General features: G+C 44.9%; 2 protein-coding genes across 7 annotated transcripts in view; both read left to right on the top strand.

Moving 5' to 3' along the window:
• ICE1 (interactor of little elongation complex ELL subunit 1) overlaps positions 1-21345 on the top strand; it is a 524149-nt gene that overhangs the window by 432599 nt on the left and 70205 nt on the right. The window contains exon 1 of one of the 6 annotated variants that reach the window (XM_068131209.2): positions 792-1080. The exons of 2 other annotated variants lie outside the window; for them this stretch is intronic. Coding sequence is in view for 1 of the 4 variants with exons in the window: in XM_078787038.1 (XP_078643164.1) it covers positions 1015-1080 (66 nt within the window). In the remaining 3 variants the exon portion in view is untranslated. Of the gene's footprint in view, positions 1-791; positions 1081-21345 lie in introns of those variants that run through there. 3 more of the 6 variants (XM_078787039.1, XM_078787038.1, XM_078787040.1) reach the window with 3 other exon arrangements.
• Positions 1-21345, top strand: part of AHCY (adenosylhomocysteinase) — a gene marked incomplete at its 3' end in the record, with an annotated part of 390713 nt that overhangs the window by 210569 nt on the left and 158799 nt on the right.

A 21345-nucleotide genomic window follows, 5' to 3' on the forward strand; every position in this document is an offset into this window, starting at 1 on the left:
CCCAATGGAATGTCATTAAGGACAGGGACAGGGACAGGTTTCCAGCACATTATTTGCAAATAATATTAATATTTGGCACGATCTAGTTTCATATTATAGTGTAAAGCTTTCCTTTATCTATGGAGTTATTTGATTGAGATGCCCCGAAAATATATCATAGCAGTACAGGCATAAAAACACATCGAATTGTTTATTAAGTTAAAAAAAAAATTCATAATTTTGTTATTTCATTTTGTTTACATTTGATTATTGTTATTTCTATTTTTAATGCGATATTTCATCTTAACGTGGATGAAACGAATGATGCTGTATAAGCCTGTTTCGTTTAGTAAGACTATGTTCCCACCTTCTTATTTAAATATCAAGTCGTAACCGAAAAGAATGCAATCCAGTATATTAATTATCATAAGTGAGGCCTAATTTGCTCAAATAATTTCTGGTAAGGCAATAAGGCAGTAATTTGTGGTATAATCGTAAAGCAAGCAAACAAGAATGATTTAAAAAAAAAGAGTTTTGCATCCTGAGCAGTCGGAAAGATTTTATTTTCTCCCACTGAATTTGCACTTATTACGCTTACCTTAAAATTTCTTGATATTTTGTTGACTTTTTAAAACGTATTGCTGCCCACAACCACATGTGCGCGGAAATATGTCGGGCGGTGTATGAATGTCTGGTCTGTCAGTTGTTATCTCTATTGTGAGTACGGATCACACGTATATAAAAATAAACGCATTTGAAAATTTTACTTTTTGACCCTGAATCCCCGAAGGTCGTTTAAAAAAAAAAAGGAGGAAAGTGAAGTTGTGAAATAATAAATAGCGGAAGTGAAGTGAAGTGAATGTCAAATCTTGTAACTAACGGCGTGCGCACGGGAACAATGTTCGAAGAGCGGATTTGTTCGGTTTGAACGGTGCACGCTGGGTTATAATTGAGCAATAATATCCACCTGAACTAAATTACAACTGGTTTTCCATATTCCAGGCTGAGGGTGCTTTGAATCCACCGGTCATCCCGATGTCAAGGCCAGAAGAGAAGACCGAGGTTCAGTTGGCCTGCATTTCCTGTCAAAATATGAACAAGGTGCTGGCATAATGGAAATTAATTGCGCTTTAATCAGTATAGTATGGCGTGCAAGCATTAAGCAGGTATACCTGATATCGGTTTTAAAACATTGCCACGTTTTATTGGCACCTGCAGTGTTGAAATTGTAATTGTCATCAAAACCATCATTTTCAAACCAAGTCGTATGCCACAATCTCAGTTACCTGTAGACGTAGTCTTGTACACCTTTCCAGGTAGCAATGTACCAATTAAAATGGGTTACGTAGTCTTGTACAATGTACACCTTTCCAGGTAGCAATGTACCAATTAAAATGGGTTACATTTTGTTTAAGTTTGGTTGGTTTTCATTTGAACAAGTTCCAATTGCATTGCATTTGATATAAGTATTAAATAATGAAGGTATTTAGGTAAAAAATATGTATAAAATGTATTAGAAGTTAGCATTAATGTGATTGGTTGGTGGTTGCTAGGATACGAAGTTCAGCGTGGTGCAATCGGTTGTGGATGACAGTTTCAATATTTGAATGGCAGTTTGAGTCGATGGTTGGATGTTGGTGCTGTGTAATGGACATGTCTGTCCGGTGGAGTATTTATCGCTTAGTATATTGTTATATAAAGTGATTTATGATTTGAGTTATTAGTTTGTGTTAATACTTAAAATAAAAGTAGCAATTATATAAGTTTGAATAAGCATATTGCATTGCTGTGTTGACTATTAACTGTCTGGACACAACTTTGAGGTTGTGGGTCCATTGATGTTGAGTAATCTACTGATGTAGACCTGCGGTCAGGGTTGTGGACCCGCTGTTTGGAGAGGTTCTGGGCTGAAAGGATTGAAAGCTCGATGAAAAACGGTGCCCAGCTGATGATCCGGGCAGTTGGAAAACCAGTCAATTGCTTATAGGTTAAGGTTATAACTTTAAATATAAAATAGCTTTCACATGTACTTACAAGTACATAATATATCTATGTTTGTATAGCTGCGTTTATATGTACATATTGTTGCGGATATGAGGACTGTATTTTTTTTGATTGTGTGTATTATTATTATTGTTTATTCTGCGCCTCCTGCCTCCGGAGCTGTGTAAAGGTCAAAGGGCGTCCCATAATTAGTCCATAAAGCATCCACACCACAGCCAATCATAGAATACCCCTGTTCGATAGTTATATCTTATTATGTGTTTTAGGGTAAGGCTGTGTCTCCCATTAATTGAAATACTCCATTGCACCAGTGAAAGAGATAGATTCCCTTCATTCCCACTCCCAAAACTTCCATTCCCCCTTTTCGTCAATTGCCATTCGCATTGCCAACTGCATTTTGGGCGGTTTTCTCTTCATCCGCCATTGACCACGAGGCAGGGTTGGGGAAGAAAGGCGGGTCCCCACCTCGTCATAGAGGGGAGGAGTGAGTCAGCCCCACTCAACCAACCACGAACAAGGGGTTGGACTTGGAGAGGGTGTGGAGAGAAACATCGAGGAGGTTCGCGAAGGTTGAGGGGCGGGGCCTATATAACCCGCAGGCAGGGCGTTTCCAAAAAGAGATGAGCTTTGACAGAGAGACGAGAAGAAGTCCAGGGTTGAACTGCAGCTCGAGCCACCGAAACTGCACTCACTGCAGCTCGAGCCACCGAAACTGCACTCACTGCAGCTCGAGCCACCGAAACTGCACTCACTGCAGCTCGAGCCACTGAAACTGCACTTGCTGCAGCTCGAGCCACCGCAACTGCATTTGCTGCAGCTGGAGCCACCGAAACTGCAGCCACCGCAGCGTGAGGCCTGGACGGCAGTTTGGAGCAGGGCCGCGAAGGAGCGGCGGCTGCCCAACGAGTCGATCGGTTGCAGGACCAGTTGGACCTCCCTATCCCGCCAGCCATCCATCTCCCGCCAGTCCTATCAATATCATCATTCCCCGCGTGAGTCTGTCCTTGTTTGTTCTGTCCCTGGGTTAATTAAGACTGTAGGTAAGCTAGCGTTGCACTGTGTATCTAATCTCGTCTGTAAATAAACGTGACTGCTTTCTTCCTACTTATATGTGTAAATAATAAATCCAATTACTCTTCTGTACGTCTTCTCGTCTTATTCCTTTTCCTCTTTGTATTCGGTCGCTTTAGAGTTTTCCCGATTGAATAGCGGTGGCGCGATCCGGCCAAAGTTTGGGGCAAATCGGGTATTAATCAAGGAAGCACTGTTCGGTCGCGGTAATACCACTGCTCGGTCAAAATAACATCTTTAACCGCGTCCGTAACAATATGTATGTATATGTATGTATGTGTTTATCTATATCTATATATATATATATATATCTGTGCAGTGTCTGTGTTGTGTTGTCCTGTGTTGTCACTGAACTACTTTCTCAAACTTTTGTGAAATCGTACCAAACTTCTGGTATGCACATATCTCTCCCGTCGGTATGTCCTAAGGGTATTTCTTTTGAAAAAATTGTCGAATTTTTTTATTTTTTATTTTTTGGAATTTTTTGGGGGAAATCTTTTTTTTTGAACTTAAGTTTTCAACTTCAATTGTTTATAAAATGTGATATCACGTATATTACAAATACATTTGAATGTTGAATATTTTGAATTATTGTTTGAATTATGATTGGTTTAAAGTTTAAACCATGACAAAACGGCAACTCGGGTACAGTCATTTATCTATATATCTACACATCTGGGCAGTTTTTTTTTTTTTTTGGGGGGGATACAGAATCGAGGTTCGTGAAAGAGCGAACATTTATCACACAAACAAATCAAACGGACAAACAAAATGTATAAAAAGAGGGAGCAGTAGACAAGATGGGGAGAGAAGGGGAAGCACACAAACAACATTTGAGAGCAGGGACATCGAGAGATGTGTGGGAGGGACAGGGCTTTGGGGGAGGAGGCGTGGGAAGGGGGGGGGGGGGGGCGGGGTGGCAGAAGTATAAAACACAAGGACACAAGGGACTTCCAGGAAAGAAGTTGGTATTTCAAAAAAGTGGATTTGGGGTGAAATTAGCGGGGGAAGAAAAGATCAAGGTTTTGGATGGGGGAAGATAAGAGATGGTGGAGAACAGCTGTTTTAAAGACCTGGAGGGAGGAGTGGGATTGAAGAGAGTGAGGGAGTTTGTTCCAGAGGTGGGAGAAAAGAGGAATGAAGGAGTGAAGGTGAGCAGAGAGTCTTGATTTTGGCAGTTTAACCATAAGAAGGTTGCAGGCAGATCTTGTGCGACCTGAAGGAATATTTGGGGGACAGAGCCCAGAGAGAGCTGGGGGGGGGGGGGAGGGCAAGGCCGGAAAGGAGTCGGTAGAAGACAGAAAGACCACCAACCTGCCTGCGGTGAGTGAGTGAAAGGCCCTCGGAGTTAGCTTCATCACGGGAGATTCCAATGATTCTGAACGCTTTGGTTTCAACAGCGTGAAGACGAGCTAGGTGTGAGGCAGGAGCACCGGCCCAGAGGGGAGAACAGTATTCCATTGAGCTGCGGATGAAAGCCTTGTATGTGGTGAGGAGCTCAGGTGTGCCAAGGAAGGACTTCGCACGACGGAGGATGCCCATTCGGCGACTGGATTTGGAGGCCAGATTTGAAATGTAGTTTTCCCTGGAAAGATCATGGCAGATAGTGAGACCCAGAAGCTTGAGTGACAGAACTTCTTGGAGAGGATTATTCAGAAAGTGGATGGGAGGGTTGTCCAGTCGGTCTTTTCGGAGAGACATCATAAGAGTGTGAGATTTGTCAGGATTGAAAGACATGTTCCACTTGTTTGCCCAGTCTGTGATTTTGTCCAGGTCTGCAGAGAGTGAGGAGGCTGCAGACTGCCGATCTGAGGGATGAGGAATGGAGCGACAGAGAGTAGAGTCATCAGCAAAGAGATAGAGAGGATTTTCAAGAGAGTCAGAGAGATCATTGATGAAGACCAGAAAAAACACAGGGCCCAGAACACTGCCTTGGGGAACTCCAGCCTGAACAGGAAGAGGAGATGAGAGAGACCCATTCAGGGCCACACGTTGACTACGACTAGAGAGGAAGTCCACCAGCCATGCGTGGAGATTTCCATGGATACCAAATGAGGAGAGTTTGGTGAGCAGAGCGGGGTGCCAGACCGTATCGAAGGCACGTGATATGTCAAGGGAGACAGCTCTAATTTCCTGTTTGGCATTGAGGACCTCCATCCATTGTTGAGAAAGCAGAAGCAGGATGTCCAGAGTAGAGTGACCTGGTCTGAAACCAAATTGATGATCAGAGATCAAGCCATTGGAGAAGAGGAAAGATTTCATATCCGAAGCAACGATGGATTCCATGACTTTGCTGATAATTGGGAGAAGACTGATTGGTCTGTAGTTGTAGTCTGTAGTTGCTCTGTAGCAGTGTCTGTGTTGTCACTTAACGACTCCCTCAAACTTTTGTTTCCGTGGTTGTGAAGTGTTTTTAATAACGTTGTGGAGGTTTTGAATCATGTGGTGGTGAGGTATTTTGAATTATGTGGTGGTGAGGTGTTTTTAAATGACGTGGTGGTGAGGTGTTTTTAAATCACATGGTGCTGAGGTGTTTTGAAATCACATGGTGGTGAGGTGTTTTGAATTACGTGGTGGTGAGGTGTTTTGAATTACGTGGTGGTGAGGTATTTATAATTACGCGGTGGTGAGGTGTTTTTAATTACGTGGTGGTGAGGTGTTTTTAATTACGTGGTGGTGAGGTGTTTTTAAATGACGTGGTGGTGGTGTTTTTAATTTTGTGGCTGTGAGGTGTTTTATTACGTGTTTTATGGCTGTGAGGTGTTTTATTACGTGTTTTATGGCTGTGAGGTGTTTTTAATTTCGTGGTGGTGAGATGTTTTTATTACGTGTTTTATGGCTGTGAGGTGTTTTTATTTCGTGTTTTATGGCTGTGAGGTGTTTTTATTTCGTGTTTTATGGCTGAGGTGTTTTTATTACGTGTTTTATGGCTGAGGTGTTTTTATTACGTGTTTTATGGCTGTGAGGTGTTTTCAATTTCGTGGTGGTGAGGTGTATTTATTACGTGTTTTATGGCTGTGAGGTGTTTTAAATTACTTGGTGGTGGTGTTTTGAATTACGTGGTGGTGAGGTGTAATCGTCCCAAACCTCCAGTCTGCACCTCCCCCTCCCCTATGTATGTGCTGAGGGGTTCTTTCTTGAAAAAATAAACATTCAACCTGAATCTTCAACCTAAATTGCCTATAAAAATGTAATATCACAAACACAACAAATACATTTGTGCAAAATAATTTTGTATTTTGATTGGTAGGTAAATCATGACAACACAGCAACTCAGGTACAGTCATTATTCTCAGCTAAAATAAGCCCGTTCCTCAGTAACGACACTTGGTGAGGCGAGCGCAGCGAGCTGAGCCAAGCTAGTATATACAGTCACGTGAAAAAGTAATAATCTATCTATAATTCCAGTAATCTCTGTACGTTTGTACGTTTGTACGTCTGTACGTCTGTACGTCTGTACGTTTGTCTGTGACCGCTGTTTCTCGACAACTACCGGTCCGATATACTTGAAACTTGCCAGGTATATTGCTGGGGACCCGAGGATGTGCCTTTTCAAGGTTTGAAATTAATCGGACAAGTACTTACCGAGCTATGGCGATTTAGCCGTTCGCCGTTCGCTTTGGCGTTGCGAATGGACCAAACCATTCATGTAAATAGAGGGGGGGGGGGTTCTGTGGTCGTTCGCTTTGGCTTTGCGAATGGACCAAACCATTCATGTAAATAGAGGGGGGGGTTCTGTGGTCGTTCGCTTTGGCTTTGCGAATGGACCAAACCATTCATGTAAATAGAGGGGGGGGGGGGGTTCTGTGGTCGTTGCGAATGGACCAAACCATTCACATCGAATCATCGAATCACATCGAATGGACCAAACCGTTCGCTTTGGACCAAACCATTGCATGTAAATAGAGGGGGGGGTTCTGTGGTCGTTGCGAATGGACCAAACCATTCATGTAAATAGAGGGGGGGGGGGGGGGGGGGGGTTCTGTGGTCGTTACTGCCACGTGGTTTCAAAGTTTTTTTTTGTTGTTGTTGTTTGCACGCATGTTTTTTTGCACCCACGTACGGGCACGCCCTAGGATGTTTACACACACACACCCCTACACAAATTTTTTTTTTTTTTTTTTGGCAAGGAACGGGCACCCACGTACGGGCACGTCCTAGCTTATATATAGTACGGGCATGCCCTAGTAATAATAATTCATTTATTTTGTATAGCGCTTTTCAAGAAGCCCAAAGGCGCTTTGACAGAGTGGAAAACATAATGCATAACAATACATGAAAACAACAATTGCAAAAAGACAAGAATCAATAGGGAAATATTTAAAGCAAAAGGAGGGAGAAGGAGAAGAGATAGTCAGGGGTTAAATGCTGTGGGTTGAATGTTGAATGCAGTGTTGAACAGGTGGGTCTTTAGTGATGTTTTGAATGTGGTGAGTGAGGAGGAGTCTCTGATGGTGTGAGGTAGTGAGTTCCAGAGGGTGGGAGCAGCGATGGAGAAGGCCCTGTCCCCCCAGGATCTGAATTTGGTCCGGATGGAGGGGGTCAGGAGGTTGGTACCAGCAGAGCGGAGGTTGCGGGTGGGAGTGTGTCTGGAGAGGAGGTCAGCCAGGTAGGATGGGGCCAGGTTATGGAGGGCTTTGTATGTCAAGAGGAGGATTTTGTACTGGATTCTCTGGGGGATGGGGAGCCAGTGAAGCTTGTAAAGGACGGGGGTGATGTGGTCACGGGTCCGGGAATGGGTGAGTAGACGGGCAGCGGAGTTCTGAATGTATTGGAGTTTATTGGTGATTTTTGAGGGTGAACCATAGAGGAGGCTATTGCAGTAGTCCAGACGGGAGGTGATGAAGGCGTGGATGAGGGTTTCTGCAGCCGTGGAGGAGAGGGATGAGCGGAGACGGGCAATGTTTTTCAGGTGAAAGAAGGCTGATTTTGTGATCTGTTTAGTGTATTTGTCGAAGGAAAGGGTTTGGTCAAAGATGACGCCAAGATTCCGGATGTGAGGGGAGGTGGATACTGGGAAACCGTCGATGTTGAGGGCAAAGTTATGGGTGGATTTTGTGAGCGTTTTTGGGCCAATGATGATTATTTCAGATTTATCACAGTTAAGCTTGAGGAAGTTGATTTGAAGCCAGGATTTTATTTCAGTGATGCAGTTTGTCAGGATAGAGTGGGTGTCGGTGGAAACGGACTTGGTGGAGATGTAAAGCTGGATGTCATCGGCGAAGCAGTGGAATTGGAGACCATGACGGCGGATTAAGTGACCGAGGGGGGACAGGTAAAGGATGAAGAGGAGGGGGCCAAGAACTGAACCTTGGGGGACACCTTGGGGGAGGGGAGCAGTGGAGGATTTGCAGTTATTGATGGAGATGAACGGGCGTCTGTCAGAGAGGTATGATTTAATCCAAGAGAGGGCAGTGCCGGTAACGTTAAAGGTGGATTCAAGTCGGGTGAGGAGGATGGTGTGATCGATGGTGTCAAAGGCAGCGCTGAGGTCGAGGAGGACGAGAATGTTGAGGTTGCCAGCGTCAGAGGAGAGGAGAAGGTCGTTGGTGATTTTGAGGAGAGCAGTTTCAGTTCTGTGGTTGGAGCGGAATCCGGATTGGAATGTTTCATACAGGTTATTGGCAGAGAGGTGATGTTTGAGTTGAGTGGCTACAGCGCGTTCCAAAACTTTTGACAGAAAGGGTAGGTTGGAGATGGGTCTGAAGTTGTTTAGGGTGTCAGGGTTGAGTCCAGGTTTTTTCAGAATGGGGGTAACAGCAGCAATTTTGAGGGAAGGTGGGACGATGCCTGTAGACAGGGAGGAGTTTATTGTTGCAATGATAAGTGGAGAGAGAGAGCAGGAAGGGAGGCCTTGACAAAGCTGGAGGGGATGGGGTCAAGAGTGCAGGTGGCAGTTTTCATTCCTATGAGGAGTTCAGAGAGGTCAGTAGGGGAGATTGGGGAGAACCGAGACAGGGGATGGCAGGACAAGGGGGGGGGCAGGTGGTTGGATGGGGAGCGGGCGCGGCGGTGGTCAAGCTGTTGTAGATGTTGTCAATTTTGCGTTGGAAGAAAGAGAGGAAGGAGATGCAGTTGTCTTCTGTGAATGACTGGGTGGTGGTGTTCAGGGGGCGGAGGAGTTTGTTTATTGTCGAGAAGAGTGCTTTTGGGTTTCCGGAGCCAGAGTGGATAATTTTAGAGTAGTAGGCGGAGCGGGCGCGGGAGAGGGCATCTTTGTAGTGTTGTAGGTGGTCCTTGTAGGCTTGGGAGTGAACTGTGAGACCTGTTTTATTGCGGAGTCTTTCAAGTTGGCGAGCACGAGTTTTCATCGGGCACGAGTTTTCATCAGGCGGAGTTCAGAGGTAAACCAGGGAGCAGAATGGGTGAAAGAAACTGTTTTGGTTTTTACAGGCGCAAGCTGGTCAAGGCAGGAGGAGAGAGTGTGGTTGTAGTAGGCGGTGAGGTCAGAAGGGGTGTGGAGGTCAACGAAGGGAGAAGTGGACATTTTTTCAGAGAGGGTGGATGAGAATGAGGTAGGTGAAAGAGCGTTTCGCTTACGGAAGTTGATAGTGCGATAATGTCTTGGTGTTGGGGTGGGGATGTTGATGGTCATAGTGATAGCTAAGTGGTCAGAGAGGGTGAGGTCGGAGCCAGAGAGATGGTGCAAATTTAATCCAGTGGGGCAGACAAGGTCCAAAATGTGACCACGGATATGGGTAGGAAAGTCGACATGTTGAGTGAGGTTAAAGCAGGTGAGTAAATCAGTGAAGTCAGTGGTTATTGTGGAGTCAGTGGAGTCCATGTGGATATTGAAATCACCAAGGAGGAGGATTGAGGGGGAGAGGGAACATAGCTGGGTCAGAAAGTAGGAGAAGTCAGACAGGAATGATGGGTGTGGTTTGGGAGGGCGGTAGACGACAGCCATGACTGACTGTGTGCGACCAGAGAGTTTAAATGCCAGGTGTTCAATGATGAGGATGAGGCGATGGGGATGAGGCTGGTCCTGATGTCTTGACGGTGGATAACGGCAATTCCACCACCTCGGCCCCCCGAGCGTGGTTTATTGACGTAGGAATATCCATTGGGTGTGGTGAGGTTGAGTGTGTAGTAGTCCAGAGGTTGTTGCCAGGTTTCGGTGAGACAGAGAAAGTCCAGTTTGTTATCCAGGATGTATTCGTTCAGGATGAGGCATTTGTTGTTGAGGGACCGGGTGTTGAACAGGGTGAGCTTGATGTTGTTTTGAACAGCAGGGATGAATTCAGGTGATTTAGCCAGGGTTCGTAGGCAGGAGGTGCGATTGTGTGCGTTGCTGTGACCAGGTGCGCTGGGACGAAGAGTGAGAGTGTGCTGAGCCGACCAGAGGACGGGGATGGAGTGACCTGATTGCAAATATACAAACTTACGACCGGAGCCACGGTGAATGTACCTGGATCGTCGGAGGAGTCCATTTGATTTGATGGCAGAGATGCATGATGGGGTGGAGCGGGTATTGAGCAGAAGGAGCCTTGCGGCGGAGTACCGCAGAGCCATGCCAAGCAGGAGCGGAGAGACGAGATGAGGCCAAGGTTGAGGAGGTGAAACAATGGTCCCAACCCACGGGAGCGGGCCCGAGGAAACGAAGGAGCCAGGTAGGTGAAGCCAGGAGCAGAGCCGGGACCAAGCAGAGGGCAGGCAGGAGCAAAGACGATCACGAGGCCAAGGTTGATCACGGCAAAGCGGCACATGCAGTGGCAATCGACCGCCGCCGCTACAAATCTAGATCACGGCGGGAAACCGCTGCGATGGTCACAACCCACGAGAGCGTGCACGAGGAAACAGCGAGCAGGCGAAGGAGCCGGGCAGGCGAAGCAGGGAGCAGAGCCGGGGCTATGCAGAGGGCAGACTCAATGGCCCAAAAATCCGCACGACCACCAAAAAAGCAAGCAACTGACAGTGGCCCGGTCGAAGAAGCGGCGAGCATGTGACGCCTGCGTCCTCTTCATACCGGACCGGAAGCGGAAGTGAGTACAAGTAAGTACACCCCATGTAAAGTTTTGACTTTTTCAACATATTTCAACATATAGCTATTTGATCTTCATTTCAACAATATTGATAGATAAAGGTGATATAATATAACAAATATCATGAAACATTTAAATTTTGTAGTCCATTGTATAATTTAAATAAACATAAATGCAAATTTCGCATGTGGAAAAAGTAAACACACCCCTACATTTATCACTACTTCAAATACCTAAAATTAGAATCAGGTGCACCAGCTCAGGTGCAAATGATTAGAACATCGTTCGAGAACATCTTGGAGGAACCTGTCTTATTTAAACCTCAGACCTTTAGTTTGGTTTGCTCTTTGTTGTTGAAGTGTGTGGCGTCACCATGCCTAGATCAAAAGAGCTCTTTGAGGCCTTCAGAAAGAAGGTTATACATGCCTACGAGTCTTGGAAGGGATTTTAAAAGATCTCCAAACAATTTGAAATCAATCATTCGACTGTCCCGAAGATCATCTACAAGTGGAGAAGATTCCAAACAACTGCCAACTTGTTCAGGCCAGGCCGCCCCAGCAAGTTCAGCCCGAGAGCAGACCGCAAGATGCTGAAAGAAGTCTCTAAGAACCCCAGAATGTCATCACGGGACCTAAAGGTAGCTCTTGCCACTTTTGATGTCAAAGTGCACGAGTCTACCATTAGAAAGAGGCTGCACAAATTTGATCTACATGGGAGGTGTGCCAGGAGGAAACCTTTTCTGTCCAGAAAAAACATCAGGGCAAGACTAAAGTTTGCCAATGAACACCTCGGCAAAGACCAGCACTTCTGGAACAATGTGCTCTGGACAGATGAGTCAAAGGTCGAACTATTTGGCCACAGTATCAGAAGACATGTTTGTCGAAAACCAAAAACAGCATTTGACCACAGAGAACCTGATACCAAATGTAGAGCATGGTGGTGGAAATATTATGGTTTGGGGCAGCTTTGCTGCATCAGGGCCTGGGCAGCTCACCATCATATAATCCACTATGAATTCTTCATTGTACCAGATGGTGCTTGAGGATAATGTGAGGCCATCTGTCAGAAAGTTGAAGCTCAACCGAAGGTGGACCTTGCAACATGACAATGACCCTAAACGTACCAGTAAATCCACCAAGGAATGGCTGAAAAGAAAGAAATGGAAGGTTCTGGAATGGCCAAGTCAAAGCCCAGATCTCAATCCCATCGAGATGTTGTGGGGGGATTTGAAACGAGATGTGCATGCAAGAAACCCCTCAAACATCGCACAGCTGAAATAATTCTGCATGGAGGAGTGGGCAAAAATTTCTCCCAGTCGATGACAGAGACTGGTAGACAGTTATAAGAAACGCCTACTTGAGGTTGTTTCTGCCAAAGGGGGCAATACCACCTATTAGAGCCAAGGGTGTACTTACTTTTTCCACATGCGAAATTTGCATTTATGTTTATTTAAATTATACAATGGACTACAAAATGTAAATGTTTCATGATATTTGTTATATTGTATCACCTTTATCTCTCAATATTGTTGAAATGAAGATCAAATAGCTGTATGTTGAAATATGTTGAAAAAGTCAAAACTTTACATGGGGTGTACTTACTTTTTCACGTGACTGTATGTATATATATATATATATATATATATATATATATATATATATATATATATATATATATATATATATATATATATATATATATATATATATATATATATATATATATATATACATATATATATATATATGTATGTATGTATATATGTATGTATGTATGTATGTATGTATGTATATATGTATATGTATGTATGTATGTATATATGTATATGTGTTGGTCAAAGACCTCAAGGGAAGGAAGAAGAAGAAGAATCAGAGCAACAATGTTTAATGGGATCGATTACAAACACACAGTGTGGAGCAAGGCTCGAGAATGCACCGCCTAACACGCAGCGGGCAATTCCTCAAGACACTCGCTGAAAAATAAGTAAAAAGGCATTTCATTTATAGCAAAATATCAGACAAGAATCTGCGCTAAAGACATAGCAAAACCTGGGCCATAAAGACCCACCTTCCCTCGTCCCTTCCTGAAGAAGGCCAAACTTAGACAAAAAGATGTAAGCATAGGATAGGCTGAGCCTTTTTGGCTCTTTATCTAAACATATCAGACCCGAGCGCAGGCCGAAGAAAATATTCTCATACACTAGGCTAAATGGTAGACGAATGATTGGATACACATGCTGAATACACAACTATCAAAGGATGTGTAATGTCTATATTTCTTTCCAAGGTTGGTTACATCCTTGATTTAGGAGACATACTAGAAACTACAAAGATATATAATTAATTATTCCCTTTGTGAAGAAGGCGTTTGGCAACATGTTTTCCCTGTACGTGGGCGGTGAGCATATTATCTACTGTCTGGCACATACATTCAAGGACTTGTTTATTGGGCTAAGGATCCACCCTGTACCTCGAGTCTCGAAAGCACATTTTGTCCCCCCGCCTCTGCCTGCAGCTGAGTTCAAATCAGTTTTCAGAAGCACGATATATAATTTCAGATGTTATGATCAATTGAGTCATGGGGTTTAAACCTTAATGGCTAACAGTTCCTTCCTTTGTCTTTACAAGACAACTCCTTGGAAAGACACCGTATACCCCAGTGGTCAGCATCCTAATTAGTCACATGCCAGGCGCGACACAGCGTCACGCATGCTCAAAGAAAGATATCGGCCCTAACTGGCCGTCTAACATTCAACGCATAAATTGTTAGCCATAATTCGCGACGGCGCCTGGTCAAGAGATTGCTGCCGCCCGGCCGGATTCCGAATCCACCCTCGCAGCGGCGTAGGTGCGACCCGGTTGCCAGCCAGATTTAGGGCCCTCCTTATGCAGGCGTGGTCCTCGCGAATTAGGGCAAACAATCGACGTCCAATGCCATCAAGCCTTGTACATGTGATTGCTCTGTGGAAGAAAAGGTTGCACATTCGTCATCACCAATATCCATCTCCTCATAATCACAAATCTCCATCTCCACATAGTCTGTGTCAACGTCAGTATTCAAAGTGTTGGGTGTTTTAAGCTGAGACGATCCCAAAGTGGTTGTTACGGGTGGTGTAAGTGGTGGTGAGGGTGGTTCTCCCGGATACATGTTTGCCATCCGCTCCTTACTGCTGGCATAATAGCAATAACCTTTAAAAGAACCTACACTTTCTAAATCACAGGTATAATCGTCCCAACTAAAATAATCATTATCAGAATCCCAAGCATCAATAGGTTCATCGATTACCCCACATACTCCTTCCTTTTCTGCCAACAACATATCCAAAGCCACTTGATTCTGCATCACCATCGTTCGCATATGCACTAATTCGTTTTCCAATTGTAGTTCTGCGATTCGGGTTTCGTTTCCAATTCGTTCCATTACTAATGCGAGACTATCTATTCGCCAATCATTCATAATACATAAGAGGCGTTAGCCAGTACACGCAAGGGGTTTACCACACAAGTATCAGTCATCACAAAAATCAATACAGGCATCAGCCAGTTCCCACAAGGGATTTTTCAACACAAGTATCACAGTCATCACAAAAATCAATACAAAATTCTGAAGCGCCGGTCACATCTGCCTTGTTGAAGGACCCATTCAGGTCGACGGCCTCTATGGTCAAGATCATGGTCTTCCGACGGCGGTTTCTTCATTGTCCATCCTGAAAAATACTTTCTTACACACACCATGATCAAATTCCTAGCCCCCCGTCCCACCAATTGGCATTTAGTTACCTTATCTCTCAGATGGTTGGCTTATTCATAGCCGCATTTCCTGTGTCGTGTCTGGAAATTCGAATGCCATATTTACTTTCACCAATTTCCGAAAATACCTTCCTTTTAATCATCTTCCCTACATCTAATAATACATGATTTACCAACCATTTCCCCCCCAGTGCAAGCCAACCCCTTGTATCACCTTCTTATCATGAAACAACAGTCCATAACTAACCACTTTCCTTTATTTCTTGTCTTTTCCATTAACTTTTATAACCTTTTCCTCCACTTTCTCATCAATTCCTGCAGTCACCTGTCATTGACAAATAATCCATCTGATTCGACTTTCCACTCCAATCATCTTTGCACTTTCCATGACCTTCTTCACACTTCCTTTTAAACCTTTTCTTCAGACACAACCCACATGAGTTATGAATACAATTTCCCCTTTCAGGCACGTGTCTAGCCACTCACAAAGTGTCCATAAGACAACGTCATCATATTTCACACCTCAGCTCTCGAGACCACCCAGGGGTCCCTTGAGAGATGCATCCTAATGTTAATCAGCTCTCGAGAGCTCAATTTTGAACAGGGGTAAAACCAGCAATACTCAATTCTGCCGAGCAAGAGGCCAGAGCAGTATCACTCCCTCTTCCCTCTGCCCACCATAACTGGCAGACAGACAATGGCGAGCCATAAGCCCCAAAATGACATTGCACGAACCCTTTCAATATCTGTCTAAACCTACTGCCATTTAACGACGCTTCCCAGATGACGGCTCCCATACACTATTCTGGCACAAAATTGTTGCATCCCACAGATGCCACGATTATTTGAACAAATTCATTTTCATAATCCACCCTTTCAATTTTCATTTCAATTTAAAGTCAATCCAATGTCCTCTAATACCTCTCTAAGCATCCCATGCACCTGTTGCAGACACCTGTTTTAGCCTGTGGCCCCAGATAACTCTCTGCCGGTAGACCTTAACGGTTTGGTCGCCATATGCATATGTCTCCGTGTTCGCCCATGCCCTCATGTCCCCAGTGCTGGCAAAGCGGTATATTAAACTAAGTGTGATTGCCACCCCTAACAGGCGGTGGTGCAGCATCCTCGATCTGTGGTGGTGCGTTTGAGGTGTCTGTGTTTGTGGGTATGGCCAACTTACAATGTGTGGCATGTACCCAGGACGACTTGCCCTCACAAAACACCGCTGTTGGTGTGATCAGAAGAACTTGGTATGGCCCCGTCCACCTTGGTTCGAGCGCAGTCTTACGGGTGAAATGCTTCACCAGCACGTAATCTCCTGCCTCGAAGGTGTGGATAGGCTTGCTTGCTGGCTCCGGCAGGGCCTCCCGAACACGTTCATGTATGCTGCGCGCCACATGGGATAGACCTATGCAAAACTTTAGAAGCATGTCATCCATGATAGGTAATTCAAGTGCTGCCATATCCACTGGCGCCGATGCCGTTGACATATAGCGCACGAGCGACAGACCATGGTAACCGCAGCCGAAAGGCCTGGTGCTGCCCAGGTGGAAGTGACCTGCCTCATCACCCCCCTATGGCACACATGGCCATTTTGATGCGCCATGCGTGCCAACCATGGCAATAAAGCTCGCGGTGCCACGGGTTTGTCATTAATCGTCCACATTTGTCCTTCCGCGGGGCGCTGAGCTCCCAATTTAATCCAATCTTGATGTTCTACGTTTGAGGCCGCGGCTTGTAATTGTATTACATCGAACTCTGTAGGTGCGGATGTCGGAACGTCTGTCTGGGCGGTCGCTTTAGCGCCCTGTTTGCGCGTAACTACTGGCATATTATACCCAATCTGTTGGTTTGCCGCTTGTGCTGCTGCTTCGTCGGCTCGGGCGTTTCCACGGGCCACAGCGTCGTCTGTACGCTGGTGACCTCGGCATTTAACTACAGCTATTTCACGTGGAAGCATAATACTATGAAGCAGATTTCGCACTAAGTCCCCATTTTTAATGAGTGCTCCCGCTGAAGTGAGGAACCCTCTCATTTTCCATATGGCCCCTTTGTCGTGGACCACTCCGTGTGCGTATGCCGAGTCTGTATAAATTGTCACTGCCTTTTCCTCGCTTACTTCGCACGCTCTCGTGAGTGCGTACAGTTCAGCTTGTTGTGCTGACCAGGTGGGCGGGAGGCGGCCGCTTTCGACCGTCTCCGTATCCGAGCATACTGCGTACCCAGATAACAGGGATCCGTCCCAAGCCCGTTTGGCTGAACCATCGACGTAATAGGTGTGATCGGCTTCCTGTAGCGGTGTGTCCTGTATGTCGGGCCTTACCGTGGATATTAATTGGACCACGTCCGTACAAACGTGCGGGATTCCCTCCTCCTTTGTTGGCAAAAGTGTCGCTGGGTTAAGAACGGTACACCGCATCACCGTCACGTTGGGTGCCATAATTAATGCCGTTTCGTATTGCATCAGTCGAGTGGCTGTGAGATGCTGTGTGTTTCGCTGTTGTAGTAGCGTATGGACGCAATGCGGTACCTGTAAAAGGACAGCATGTCCCATTACTATGTCGGCCGTCCGCTCAACTGCGTATCGGGCAGCCGCCACGGCTTGTAAGCACAGCGGAAAGCCTTGTTCTACCGCATCAAGCTTTTTGCTGAAATAGGCTACCGGACGTTCCCTATCTCCATGAGTCTGAGTTAACACGGATTGCGCGAATCCCCCTACTGCATGGGTGAAAAGTGTGAAGGCCTTTTTATAATCGGGAAGGCCCAAGGTTGGGGCCGTTACCAGGGCTCGTTTGAGTCCTTCGTAGCAGCGTATTCGATTGTCCGTCCAGTTCACCATCCGTGGCTGGTCGTTTTTCGTCGCCTCATATAGAGGTTTTGCTAGTAACGCATAGTCAATTATCCATGTACGACAATACCCTGCCATTCCCAAAAATCGCAACGAACACACTAACACTTCACTGTTATCCTTCACTTCACTTCAAAATTTCACTGTTATCCTATCAATACCTGGACATTTTTTTTCCCTTCCTTCCTAGATACGCGAATTTCACACCAGTATAAACCCACTGGAAAAATTATCTGAAAAATAACGAAATCGTCTCCAAGTTCTCTAACTAATCTCCATCCGCAATCACCAATTGTACCCTCCTATGCATTTTGCCTTAGGTTTTAGAACCTAGAGTCTACCAAAAACAACAACTAGCCTCCCAAAGCCATTTCCCTGCAAGAGCGGAGGTTAGCCTTGCGGTCCACATGACAATCTTCTTCATTTTGCTCTATCACCTCCCTTTGAGCAATAATTTAATTGATGTGATTCCCACATACCTGGTGGAGTTCTGTTCACCTCGTCTGCAGAGCCGCGATCCAATCTTCACCAGCCCCCAATCACCTTCTCGATTGGGGTCATTCTGCATGTAGCAATCTAACACAACGTTTTTAAACGAAATACACAACTTTACATTCATTGTCCCCCCCCCCCCCCCCAGTAGATACCGCGGACACCGCTTTGGTCCGCACCTGCAACTCCATCACGCCTGCAACTCCCTCAAAATCAGTGTTCAGAGACATGACTCCATGGACAGCCAGAAAGCCAGACAAATACGGACACACACACACAGAGATAGACACAGGTGGGTTATCGCCTGCATTCTGTACAAATTCCATGTTCCTGTCTATAAGTTGGCCCATCAAGTGTAACCCCTTTCACAAAACCTTTTCTGAGGGTCAAATGTGACAGACAGACAGACCGGCAAATAGGCAGGGGCAAATCCCGAGGCCCCAGACACCATCACCACACACATACCCCGCATCACATAGGAGTATCAACATTTGTCATAGGAGTATCAGCTTGAAATATACACCCGCTCTGATCCTCCAGAGCTGAGGAAACCAGCCGACCTGAGCCGGTCAGCAAATGCCATATGTCTTCGTCCCAAATCGAGGGCAAATTTTCACAATGGCAAACAATTAATATATTGTCCACATTCATCTTGGTCACCCCAACCCATTCTGGCTCTCCCCAAGAGCTCTGTGTCCGGACAGACAGACAGATAAACAGACCGGGTGAAACCATAACCATCCATCCTTCCGATTGGACTCACGTCAGCATCACATGTCATTCTTGCCTTCATTCAACGCATTCTGCCATCCCAAGTCGGCCAAATACAAGCCCCGGCCATGCCGTTGAATAAACACCCAGTCGGTTGACAGCCTATCATTTTTGACTTTCACTCCCATTCTCCCTTGCTACATTTGGAGAGCCGTTAATGTGGGGATGTAATTGAACACTTGTTTTAAAGCCCTGTCTACACATGCTCTCCATAACATACTCATTATTCCCTGCCAATTTTACTCATCCGGATTGCCCAACGCCTGTAGGCAATTTGGGGAACCCCTTGTCAATCCATGACACACTTCAATGACTCACACAATAAACACAAATACACGCTGCAATGACAGATCATTCATTCCCTTATACACAAATACCATGTGACTGACCCTTTATTCTCCAAAAATCACATAAACATTTTCTATTTCCACATATAAGAAATAACGAATATCTCCCTTGAGATACAAAACAAAAACGCTTCCAACTCTAGCATCCCAAAGTCTTCCTTGGAAGCATGCTCGACAATGCAGCATCGCTTCCACTCAGCACACAACATACCTGTGCTCACTCCAACACATCCAGTGCGTAGCTTAACTTAAAATACTCATCGTCCTACTTTTCTTGGGCTAGTCCCTCCTGGTAGTCCTAAGATCGGGTCGCCCCCCGATCCCTAACCTTAAACGCAGTTCTCACGCCGGAGTAACTTAACACCTATTATCTATCACCCACATATTGGTCTACCTGCTTCCCACGCAGGAAGCTTACCTGAGGGATATCCCTCCTTATCTCGGGCCCCCTGTATAATCGATTCATTACCCACTGCTGCTCTGGTTTAAACTAAATATGGTTCGGAATACAAGCCAGATAGTACAGCCGACAGAGGTCCACACGTCCAAAGCAAGGCAGGAGGCTTCAATTTCGATGTGCAAAAATGCTTACCCAAATTTGATGCCGGCAGGCCTCCTTCCCGACCTGGAACGTGAGGGTCCACCTCGTCTGCACACCTGGATGATCCCACTCCTGACACCAAAATTGTCGGTCGAAGACCTCAAGGGAAGGAAGAAGAAGAAGAATCAGAGCAACAATGTTTAATGGGATCGATTACAAACACAGTGTGGAGCAAGGCTCGAGAATGCACCGCCTAACACGCAGCGGGCAATTCCTCAAGACACTCGCTGAAAAATAAGTAAAAAGGCATTTCATTTATAGCAAAATATCAGACAAGAATCTGCGCTAAAGACATAGCAAAACCTGGGCCATAAAGACCCACCTTCCCTCGTCCCTTCCTGAAGAAGGCCAAACTTAGACAAAAAGATGTAAGCATAGGATAGGCTGAGCCTTTTTGGCTCTTTATCTAAACATATCAGACCCGAGCGCAGGCCGAAGAAAATATTCTCATACACTAGGCTAAATGGTAGACGAATGATTGGATACACATGCTGAATACACAACTATCAAAGGATGTGTAATGTCTATATTTCTTTCCAAGGTTGGTTACATCCTTGATTTAGGAGACATACTAGAAACTACAAAGATATATAATTAATTATTCCCTTTGTGAAGAAGGCGTTTGGCAACATGTTTTCCCTGTACGTGGGCGGTGAGCATATTATCTACTGTCTGGCACATACATTCAAGGACTTGTTTATTGGGCTAAGGATCCACCCTGTACCTCGAGTCTCGAAAGCACATTTTGTCCCCCCGCCTCTGCCTGCAGCTGAGTTCAAATCGGTTTTCAGAAGCACGATATATAATTTCAGATGTTATGATCAATTGAGTCATGGGGTTTAAACCTTAATGGCTAACATATGTATGTATGTATATATGTGTATATGTATGTATGTATATATGTATATATATATGTGTATATGTATATATGTATATGTATATGTATATATATATATGTATATATATATGTGTATATGTATATGTGTATATGTATATGTGTATATGTATATGTATATATATATGTGTATATGTATATTAGGGTGGTGCTCAAAATATTTTTTTTTAAATATTTACTGGGACATGGCTTTATGTTGTTCCTTTTGTTCCAAAATGAAAAGACACCAAATATGAAAGCAATCTGATTTTATTTAGGGGTGCCACATCAGCCTTCAAACTAAAGGTGTCTACAAAACTTTTCTATATATGGATCGAAAGCAAAACCAGAAGTTTGTTTTATGAAAATCCACCCTCCACTCACTTTCTTTGTATTCTAGCAAACACAAGTTACAATAGCTGCACAAATAGCACTATATTGCTATGAAAACTCATATTCAATGATAACAATCCAAATGTTCAGTTCATAAAATGAAGAGACACCATATCACATAATATAAAAAAACCCAAATATAATGAGAAATGTAACTCCTATTTCTGGGCCTGTTTCACCACTGTTGCCTTCTTGGCATCGGGGTACATCTTCCTGTGAGCAGCAACAACTTGG

Source organism: Myxine glutinosa, chromosome 11, assembly GCF_964187855.1.
Source record: "Myxine glutinosa chromosome 11, kmMyxGlut1.1, whole genome shotgun sequence".
Lineage (NCBI taxonomy): Eukaryota > Metazoa > Chordata > Myxini > Myxiniformes > Myxinidae > Myxine > Myxine glutinosa.